General features: G+C 34.3%; 1 protein-coding gene across 1 annotated transcript in view; it reads left to right on the top strand.

The window, feature by feature from the left end:
• The window catches only part of LOC147068364 (sialin), a 128,317-nt gene that overhangs the window by 108,027 nt on the left and 8,068 nt on the right, over window positions 1-12,222 (top strand). Inside the window, exon 9 of the mRNA XM_085952796.1 lies at window positions 11,637-11,769. Coding sequence (XP_085808922.1) covers window positions 11,637-11,769 — 133 coding nt within the window. The remainder of the gene's footprint in view (window positions 1-11,636; window positions 11,770-12,222) is intronic.

Below are 12,222 nucleotides of genomic sequence, written 5' to 3'. Positions count from 1 at the left end.
AGAATACGTTTACTTCTCTCCGACATTATTGTAATTAACTTTTCTTATTTGGAATAAATGTTTCAATGCAAAACTGTTTCAAACATTCGCACAAAGGAGTTAATACAACAAAAATGTGCGGTCGTCTGTCAAGTGTCAAACATTGTTCGTACTAACTCCGCAAGATAACACTTAATACTGTTTAATTGTATTGGTTGTTTTGACTGAGTGGACTTAATATCAATAAATAACAAAACACCCACAACTAAAGAGTATTAAAAGACTTAAGTATTCTTTGATTCCAAAATCAAGATGCACTTAATATTCTTTAAAACGCAATATCTCAGGAAATAATTGATATAGGAGTTAATACTGTTTACCATGCGAAAGAAGAGGCAAAATCATGAAGTTTAGTGCAATAAAGTGACTTTTGAAAATTTTGGAGTTAATACAGTTCGGTTCTAGGGTACAGTATTATGATTGACAGTGTAAGTAATGTGGCGTATTGGTGGATTAATGTGCGGATTTTGGATACAAACTCATATTAGGTAAATATATCTAGAGTCTAACCGTGACTTTAAAGATATCATAAATGATTGAAGTCTGGAAAGACATTATATTTTTTTCAAATGATACACGATAATAATAATGTAGTACTTATTCCATATAGACTCCCGATTATCCTAGCTAATGATGTGTAGAAGCGCACGGATAAACGAAAGACACGGATAATCCATTTCTAAAGCAGACAATTATTTTAACTTGTTCAATACTCATTATTTAGTAAGAAAATCTGTGATTTCGGTTTGTTTGCAGGAATCTTTCTAATATCAGTTTGAAATTTCCTAAAAAAGGTTCATATTTACGAAATCGAGCATTTTTTTACAATTTAATTAGGTATTAAATTCATGCACGAATAATCGGGAGTTTACTGTACTTTAATAATGATCACTACCGATCCTGTCCGTTTTAACAGGACATTCTCAACTGATGAATCTGATGATAAATAGATTTGAGAATATTCTGTTGAAACTGATGAAACCATTATCATTATTAAAGTACGTACCTATCACTATTACATAATTACCACATTTATTATTGTGTTTTGATTTATTTGAGTTAATACACTGTAAAATATAATAAATTTAATATGATATGCAAAAAATGGTCATCTATGGCAGTGCTACTCAAACTTTCTTGTTGTGCAGACCGATATATTTCAGGGACTGGCTTATTTTTTTTAAGATTTGAAATAATGAATAAAATTAATTCGATCATTCTGCTCCATAGATGATTCTATAATTATATTAAACAATATGGGACGCGACTTATATGCCAAACTGTATAACGGTTCTTACTGTTGATTACAAGCGTTTTCTACAAGGATAGAAAATCTAAATTTGCGGCCATTAAAATATCTAAACGACGAATAAATATAATAGTTCGATGAGTATCTATGTTGTTAAATGTGTCGATATTCCATATTGTATGAAGAAAAAATATTATTATAAGTACATTATTACTAGGTATACGATTATACGCCTATACAATATTTAGAACTGGTGAAATTCTCTTCATTATGCCTAATTGTGTACGTCACGTGCTTGCGGTTATTTGCATCTGACATTGACCAATATTGTATCTATTTGTCCATGAATTTATTACAAATCTGTACCTACTTACTTACATAATTATTTACTTATATTGTATATATTATAACGTATATAGCGTTACATACGTGCAATTAGCGAATTATTAATTGTACATAGCAATTTCTTGATGCGCAATTGTTTTTTTCTTGCATCTCCATAATGCCAAATAATAGTAAAAAATAGAATTATGGTCTATGATTGATTAAGTTTTTAGTAAAAAAAAATACTACACGTCGTATTTGTTTGTAGGCAGTTTACAAAAAAATAATTATAATTCAAAACTAATTACATGCTTCGTTGTAGTTTTTGTTAAGTTGTATTGTATTGTGATACTAGCAAAGTCTAAGTTTAATTGTTGCCACAGAACGGAGATTAGTTTTTCCTCTGTGGTTGTGGCTTATGTATCCATTAGGTACATAATATTTTCTTTAAATGAAGTGTTTATTTCGAGACGTAGTAGGTATATAGAGAGACTATTGGCAATATTATTATGTACATATTCTCAGTGTTGTCAATCCAATGGTTCCCAATCTTTATTGATTGGCGGAACCTTTTAAGAATTTTATAAAATCTCGGGGAACCCCTGCTTGACTTATACATATTATGAGCGCTAATAGATAACTTACAAAATATACGTGTCAAGCAGTGGTCATAGATATACGTAGGCAAAGTTCCGCAAAGCACTATCAAAACGCCGCCTGACTCTTCATATTTTATGTAAAATCTCCTATTGAACTATCTTAATTCTTTTAAAACAATTTTATGTAGTCATAACCAAAAATAACCTGCTAGCGTCACAGCCAAAAAATCAGCGAAATCTACTTTTAAAAGTGGTGTTATTAGCATCCCATCCTTATTTTTTACTCTCTTATAAATGCGCCGCCCATAGACATGTTACTATCACTATGATTAATAAATAAACTATTTAAATAAAAATGATTAAGTACTTACATCTTTCGATAAGTACCTAGGTACATATTTCCACATTGTCCAAAATTAATGAACCGAACAGAAAAATTAATAGTATGGTATAAAATCTATACTGTACACGTACACTACAGTAATAATTAAGGTTTAGAAAAGGTTTTAAGTTCTTCTACCATTTTCAAAATCATTTGAAAATTTTTGCAGAAACAGATTGGGAATCATTTTTTCATACAGGTTTGCTACACCTGATTTGAATTTCGCCGATTTCAAAGAATAATCAAAGTAGGAGAAATACTTGTCTCTTTCTCTTCTTGGTCATTCTGTTGTGGGTAAAAATGGCGATCACTCTGAAATGCAGCCATCTTCTGAGCGACCAAGAATCTCCACCCTTCACGCTCATTTGCTTCTCTCATGGCATAATGAAGGCTGTCCCCAGTAAGCTCTGCTTTGCCTTTGAAGTTTTTACAAAACGAACAGTTTCTCCAAATCCTCAACTACTTGCATAATACTGCAGAATGCATCATAGACCTTGTCCACATGGCGCGTGTCCCATCGCGCTTTACGCTCGAGTACCAAAAATGTGCTGCGCCCATATGGCGCGTTTAATTTGGCAGTGAACAAGCTAGGTGACGTAATTCATTTTTGAATCGGCATAAAAACAAACGCGAGTGCAAGAAGAAAGCCTGACAACTCAATTAATTGTGATACACGGTTCCTTTGAGATTTTGTATGTAGTGATAACTTGCAAGATGTATTCTCGGCAATCTACAAGCTATGTGACGTAATTCAATTTGAAATGGCTATAAACGTCGCGTTGTCGAAAGTCTCGCGGTCGCTTGCGCTTGTCGCACGAGACTTAGCACCCCGCGAGTGCATGTTGACGGTGACCTTGACAAAATCGTTTTAGAAATTGCAGAAGGCTTCGGCGGCTTTTTATTTCGAGTATCTGGATGAGGGTTGCTTATATGTGCTCTATTCAAAGAGTTCTAAGCTTTCAGCGACAACATCACATTTTATTTGTATCTGGTGTAGGGCGTTAAATCTACCACTTTTTGACATCGCAAATAGTAATTTTATTACGACGTCAGACACAAGCACCCACTACTTATGACACTATAATAAAATGACTAAACGAGTCGCTTCTGCTGCTAACACAGTATAATCATTTATTCGGTACATATTGTGTTCAAATCGTTTTAGGAAATCTTCAATTACTGTGAGCGTCTTGTGCGTGAATCTAATTATATAATATAGGTACTGCAAGAATCTTGTGTGCACACAGTTGACTGTTTACGGGGTTACCCGGTATTTCGGTAAAAAACACCAATTTACCGGTTATATTACCATTCAAAGTGAACATAAATTTCGGCGATTCTCAGGCATAAAGCCCATTGACGCAGCGAGTGCGGCGCTCGCGCAAAATTTCTACAAGTGGCGCGTAAATCAACGAAAATACAACGTAATCAAATACGCCAGCGCCCACTGGATTTCACGACGCATTATACGCGCCCGCCGCATGAATCATCGTTTTTTCGCGAATCACCGCTTCTCGGCGATACGAATGAAAGAAAATACAATGGAGTCCATTCATTGAACACGGCTACCAAAATTACGCTGCTCGAGGCGTCGTCGATCGACGGGCGAAAAGCAATTATTTAATAACAGAGAATCATTGTTTAATTTTATTGCGTGTCAAGTTTATCGCTGGTTGAATAATGTCGTCGTAAATATTAATTACAAGCCCCGAAATAATATAATATTTTTATTGCTTTGTTATGAGAGGCACTGTAATAATAATTATTTTGTGCTGCTTGGGCCGCTTATTACATAGGTGAAGGGTAATGCGCGGCACGAGACGTGTGATTATGGTTATGAATAAACGCTGCATACGCGGACTTCGCCCGCTCGACGCGTTCTATGGGCACCATCGCTCAGACGCCAAAGTATTTGAGTCTAACATCATCAGATTTATCTAAAATCAACGTCTACTATATGCCGGGGGGGGGGTGACATGCATGGATGAACAAGCACTAAAAATCGTTTTACGTTTAATGGTTCTGAAGAAAAACGTTCCTCCCTGCAGGTTATGTTGCCAATAAAAACCAGCCGACGAGTGGCATTGTTTTTCTGTTGACAAGACTCTCAACATTCGCCTCTAGCATCACATTTCAAGCGCATTTCTTGCCCTCACGGTCTAAGACCAAGATATGCATTTAAGCAAGGTCGTTTCGTATTGTTTATACTCTACCAAAAATGTTGAATTTTCATCGATCTTATTAGTTTAAGTAAGGAGGGATAATTCAAAATATTTACTCATTTTCAAATTACAAAATTCTTAATTTGAATCACTTAAAAAATACCGGGATTTATTGCCAGTATAGCAAAACTCGGTATTATGCCCCTAAATGGCAGCAGTGTTGACACATATCAAAAATGCATGCATGAACTCTGTCAACCTCGCGGAACATTACTTACTATATGACTATATGACGTTTATTTACATAATATATGTACCTCACGTAGGTATAACTATAAATAAACAATATTATGATCTCAAGACACTGCCATAATATATATTGGAATAATTTTGCATTTCAGCTATATAGGATAATCGATCACTCGTGATAAAAATAAGTGTATTTTTTAAATGCCAATAATTATCAATTAACAATTCAATATTTCCATATTTGAAAAAAAATGATCTCCAATCTTCAGGGCAGCAGCGACTTATGAGTGCGAAATGATTGTGAGGCTCCGTTGTTAAAAGAAACGGATACGGGTGTAACATAACTATTGCCAGGGGCGCACCAAGAGGAGTTGTTAGGGGGTGAGAAATGCCTGGGCGGCAGGATTTAGAACGCGGCAAAAGTCCGTAAAATCATTTAGAATGATATTATTATATGTTATCCAATTAAATAAAATAAACTTCATGGTGAAAAATGTTGCATTTTAATGAATATTGATTTATAATAATTATAATGGGTATATATTATTTATGCTACCGTGCTCCATCGATACAATATGTCTATTGATTTAAGATGCTTTACCTTTACATTATTATTCAGAATGTTATATTATTTAAGAATGGGTTACACAGCGACGTCCTGTGGGGGTAGGCAGATTGAGCGTCACTTAGGGGCGGCAAATCAAGGAGAATTATTTTGTATAATTAATATAGAAATAGCTAACCAAACTTAGTAATAACGAAAATATCTTTCCATTTAAAAAATCAGCTCACCGGTTGGAAACAAAATGTATTAACAATACTGTAATTTTGTGTCGGGTACCTACGTGATGTGTAAGAAGCCACTATATTACCAACGTCAAAAAATCCCACTTTTGGGGGGAAATATTTATAAATTTAATTTTGTATGTTTTAGTGGTAGGTATATATTTTTTTAGTACCTACCTAATGTATCCATAATAACATTTCTTAGATATTGTAGTTATGAAAGGATGATAAAAAATACTGTATAAAAAATAGAGCGGCATTTTGGCGCTGTCTAGGGCGGGAATTTTGTCTAGGGACGTCACTGAGGTTACATAACTATTATGATTTATTTTTAAGGTGAATATATATTATTTTTTGGTAGTATGTCTACTTGTAATTTTATAAAATATAAATTTCATTAATAACTATTGATCTGTTATTTAGAGATCGTCGTGCTATTCGGCCCGAATGATTAGCATACTCTTGCAATAATTATATAACTACGCCACTGCATTGCAGCTAAGGTAGACATTCGTTTAGACAGCAACGTTTTCTCAGATTTCTTCTGATGACTAATTGAATTGTATTGTTCGGACAGCATTCAAATTAATGATTTTATTGAAAGTATTTTATCGGAAATACGTGAAATCTACATTGATATACTTACTACTGGATGAATCATATGCTTCTTAAAATGACGCCCGATTTTCAGCGAGTCGGCCTTTGTTAAAACTTACTGAGTAAGCCCGGTCTAGCTTGCATCTTACTCTAACTAATAGTCAGCGCATGACGACTTGCTCTGTCTTTTTTGCGTTGCAGCCACCCTTAGGTTCACTATTCCAAGAACGCAAATTTAGTTTTACAGCCAGAGCAATACGGGTGAAATGGGAATCCATGTTAACGGTCTTAACGCATTATACCTACAAGGAAATATTATAAGACGATATTCGTTATATCTTTTGTGGTACATTTTTAAAATGACACTTGTATGGGAACTGCTCATCTAGTAGTATATCAATGGAAATCTCAGAAAAATATAGTTTAACATTCCATAGAGTGCGGGGAACTCGGATTTTTCGTCTGCCATTTTTTTAGTCGCCACTTCTTTAAGTACGTGTCGGGAAATTTTTACGTAGGTATGCAGTTGGGTGTTGGCCTTACCACAGTTCACCGTGAACGAAATACGGCGTAATGTAATACGTACAAATTAAATAGTGGATAGTTATGACTGATGAGTAGGGATCCCGAGCTATTTTCGATACCTATGAATCCCGGGATTGATTAACAAAATCCCGGGATTTCGGGATTGATTTTTTTATCAATTTTTATGGAAAATAAAATAAAAGCGAAAATATAACAGAAAAAATACTTTTAATAAAAAATAACTACATTAGAAATAAACTGAGTTTGAATGAAGTTTGATTTATACCCATGTGTAGGTTGCCGATTCATTTTATTTTTTTCACATAAATTATTAAAAATGGAAACATTGGAAAAAAACAATGCTTGGCACTTTTAACAAAGTAATTCCACCATAATATCATACGTTTTACGGCAGTTTCATATTTGGCTGACTAATTAGATTTATGAAGCGGAAAGGCCATAAGTACGCTATGATTATTTGCTATACTATTTTAAATCTCGCTAATTCATTCATTAAGTCTTTACTATCAGAAACAGCAATCTCCTATTAAATTCACATTATTATTTATATTACAATATTATATTTTACTCCGTTAAACTTGTGTATTTCCAAGATTGAACGTATACGATATTAACAATAAATGTCTTAAATAGTATAAATTATACTAGATTTATTTTTGACCGATTTTATCAATGTTATTTGTAAATATAAAATTTTTGTATTAACAATGGAAAAAGTGCCAATCCCGGGACCAGTCCCGGGATCCCGGGATTGTCAAATTGTAATCCCGAAATCCCGGGATCAGAATTTTGGCTCGGGATTGGATTCCCTACTGATGAGTAATGAGTAATGACTGTCGAGCAGATAAACAACATCATAAAATCGGCAACACGATTCGACACGATCATAATTGTGTCGCTAGATTTCAAAATCAGCCAAGTCCATAATAGATGAATAGGAGAAAAACTGCTTTTTGTTTTCTCAAATACACAGTCACAAGGGTGAAAGTTTATATTATTTCGAGTATAGAATATTTAAAATTAATAAATTCCACATTTTGATAATGCAGAAATGTTAGAAAGCAGTAGTTCTGCAGCATTTGGCTGATTTTGAAATGTAGTGACACAATTCTCGGAAAATAATAAAAAATAATCTGTTGCCATTTATTTGCATGAATGGGGTAAGACTGGTCATAGACGTAAAATGTCGACATTTTAGTTCAACAAACTATAAATAAGTGTAAGTATTAAATTACACTTTTTTACAATGTTGACTTTTGATAAGTAGGTAGGTACCTAGTTTAGGTTTATGCCATTTTTTTTATTCACCACTACAATGGAGCCAGGTGCGCGCACGAGGGGGGGGGGGGGTTTCGGGTCCGTACTGGACCGGTCTAAGGGGTCTAGGACGATTTGGCACCGGACAACTGGACGGCACGGAATTCGAAAATAAATAGACGTTGGGTACTTTAGGTACTTCTTAATATTCAATATTATTATTTATACTTCAATGATTATATTATGATTTAATAGTTAGTAAGAATGTAAATATGCAGACGTAAACAATGATTTAATCGTGCATATTATGTTTAAGTTCCAACGAAAAAAGAGTTTTTTATTTAATATAAAGCCTTAGGCATGGTAATTCTCAATCCGCGATAAAGAATACATTATGTTAAGAGTAAAATGAATTCAAACTACTAAGTAGTAGATAGAAACTGATTAAAATACCTCGTCTACACGTGTCTACGACAGTGCGGCGTCCAATTGTCCGGAGGCCAGTTGTCCCATTCCCGGTCTAAGTGACTCTTTTTTCAATTTTACCTATTATTTCACACTATTGCTAAGAGCTTGGCCAGGTGACGCGTGTCTCGCCGTGATACGCCGTGAGTGTATGTGGACAGCTCAATAAAGTCACCTGTACCCCGACCTCGCGCGAGAAGTCACACGCGGCGATTACATGTAGACGGCTCAATGAGGTCATATGTACCTGGAATGCACGCGAGTTTTTCAAGCGCGCGTCAAATCCCGCCATCTGGAAAAGGCTTTAGTCAATTTGCAGGGCGTATAAAAAGACAATCCATCACGATAAGTAGATAACCAGATAACTATACTTCGGCATTATTATTTAATTGAAAAATCCTGTTTGTTTAGAATCATTTATAACTGGATTTGAGTAAGTAATCATAATGAAATGTACATACATGGCAGCCATTACGAGAGTAAGAAAATCGCGACGGCAACTGAACGATGTTAATATTTGTGGAGTTGCAACTTAATCATGTTTAATTCGTTTGCTAAATTTAATTACGTATAAGGCCCCTCTTCATTGTAATTTTTTTTGGCGCTACCTATATTCTAAAGATCAATTTAATATTTTATTGCATAAGTTAACGAACGAGTGAGATGTGATGTACTCGAGTATTAGTAATTTAATGATAATACGTCTAGACATGTTTGACAAATCAAATCATTTATCTTATCAATCACATTATTCATCTTGACATGACCCCTTCAACTGACAGAGGTCGGGTTATCTTGTTGCCGTCAAAGTAATTGTAGGTTGATGAAGGGGGCATATTGTTTTTAATGTTTAAACTTTAAATGCTCAAAATAAATGAATTATTTTCTACGATAAAAATAAGGGTAACATAATATTATACTACCTATCTTCATTATCCACAACATATGTCACAGTTTCTTAACCCATGGGTCATCAGGCGACCTCCAAGGGATCGTAATGTGTTTTCTGTGGGGGTCATATTACGAAATAGTAAACTAATATTGGCTATGATGAAAAATTGTATATAAAATTTAATTATAATCAATTATCAGTAACCTTCTACAGATAAAATTTCATAATTTGGGTACCTACCCGTGTTTTAAATGGTCATCAAAAATAACAAAAACAATCATCATTGGCTCTAAAATCCTATGTGGATCTTGACTGCCTCTAGGTACCTATCTTGAGTTATAGGAGCGCGATGCAGAACCATACAAATTTTAACTAATGTCTCTTAACACTCTCTGAAGCGCTTTCCAAATTTGTCGCAATTAAGTATGACGCCCATAGCATAGTGGTCTATATGCATTATGCATGAGGGTGAAATCCGAGAGTTGCAGGTTCGATTCCTGCTGGATGTCTTGAGGTACAAGAAAATGAAAAAAAAAAAACAAAGGTGTAGTTAAAATTTGTCGCAATTAGTACGTCGCTTTGTAGCATAGAGGTAAATGCAACGGACGGGGCGTAAATCCAGGAGATGCATGGTTCGATTCCCTGCCGGGGGTGGCTTACTTTTTTCAAAAGGATTTTTTCTATTGGTTATAATATATTTTCTCAGAAGTGTTTTCAAAATTATGTATGTTCAATAATTAGAATGTTACATTCTTAAATCTAGTGAATTATTCATTGAATAAAAAAATAGTTAATTAAAAATTATTAGCAAGTTCAAGTATGTTACAACAAAAAATCTTGGGAGTGATCCGTGACGTCGGTTAGTAATTAAAGTAACACCTACATTGATTTAAAAATACAAAAGCCGATCGCCAGTAGTAACTCAATTTGGAAAGCGCTTCAGAGAGTATTAAGAGCCATTAGTTAAAATTTGTCGCAATTAAGTTTGACGCCTATAGCATAGTGGTCTATATGCATGGGCGCGAAACCCGAGAGATGCAGATTCTATTCCTGCTGTGTGTCTTACTTTTTTCTATTGGTTATATTTTCTCGGAAGTGTTTTCAAAATTGTGTATGGTTAGAATGTTACATTCTTAAATCTTGTGAATTATTCGTTGAATAAAAAAATACTTAATTAATATTTATTGGCTAATATTACACCTCCTTTTATTTCCTCGCTAGTCGGGAGGAATATAAATTACAATATATTATACATACGTACATAATTATTTGAAAATTCTTCTAAATATGTGGATTTTTGTGGGGAACATTTCTAAGGTATATAGTTACTGACCTCTCCCGTCAATTCGCGAGTGAGAAGATTCTTTCGCTTCTCGCTCAGTACCTATGCTGGTGTTTCGTCATCGTCTGTCATTAGGACTTGGGAGTGAACAAAATAACACCGGAATGGTCGAAAACGGCGATTTTTTATTTGGTTAATCTATTTGGTGATAGGTACATTTATATACAATTTGTTATAATTTTTGCGGAGGTCGAAATGTACGTGTTTACAATATCGATATTTAGGAGCCTCTGCTGTGCGGGGAAATCGTTCGTTGGCAGTGGGTACAAAATGTGGCGAAATATATTTTTTAACGGCATTTGGACAATGTTGCCAGTTATATATTTATCATTATTTATTTATTTATTCTCGCAATCAACCCTTACTATGCGTCGGCTTGATTATGGTTCAGGCCTCTTTAGATCCACAGGGGAGACCATTCGAGGGTGTAACAGTACCTACCTACCTAAAACACTATTTTCTGTAGAATTAACATGTACCGTTTGTTTATTTAGCGATGAATTTTACACAATGCTACATTAAAACAAACCAAAGTTAGCCTGATCTGATTAAGTTGCTGGTGTTTAGTCTAGCTAGGGTATTTGAAAAAAGTCATAAACATCAACAGTGAATAACACAGAAACGAGGAATGTTTGAATGAGAGAAATTGGTTTTTTGCAAAGAGATTAGACTGGGAGGAGTCCAATCTCTTTGGTTTTTTGGCTCTAATAAAATTGTTAAAATTTCGCTGTCAATTTAATTTTTCAGAACGGACTACTGTCATCTCTCCCATACTTGGGAAAGTACGTGTTTGCCGTTATAACATCTCATCTGGCTGACTTCCTCCGACGAACCGGGAAGTTGTCGACCACTGCCACGCGAAAGATTTTCACTACATTCGGTGAGTTTCTGCATTTTTATTGGAATTAACATGTAAATCTAATAAAATAAATTTTTATCGCCATCGACTCTATGCTTGATATTAGTTGAAGTTTTTTTTTTAATTCACTATTTTCTGCTGAATTTAATGTCAGAACATTTTACTTTGTTTCATCTCCACGTTAAAAAAATGTCAATATGCTACTTTTTATTTCTGTTATTTCTACTATGATTGAATCATTTACGTTGACAGCTGTTTTGGGCTATAAACCCATCTTTGGTAGGTACGGTCAACTATTAGTTAATTATAATCAAACCTTCCGAAAATGGGTTTATAACCCAAAATAGCTGTCATTGTAATGACTCAATAATTAAAGTAGAGTTACCTATTAAACATAAAAATAACTTGAAAATGTTATAATGGAGTTCTACCATGTAAATGCCAGTTCAATTGATTAATATCAACATTCTTTAT

Source organism: Rhyacophila brunnea, unplaced genomic scaffold (assembly GCF_057557595.1).
Source record: "Rhyacophila brunnea isolate RB1 unplaced genomic scaffold, BYU_Rbru_1.0 scaffold_3, whole genome shotgun sequence".
Classification (NCBI taxonomy): Eukaryota; Metazoa; Arthropoda; class Insecta; order Trichoptera; family Rhyacophilidae; genus Rhyacophila; species Rhyacophila brunnea.
This window is presented reverse-complemented; position numbering and strand designations above follow the sequence as displayed.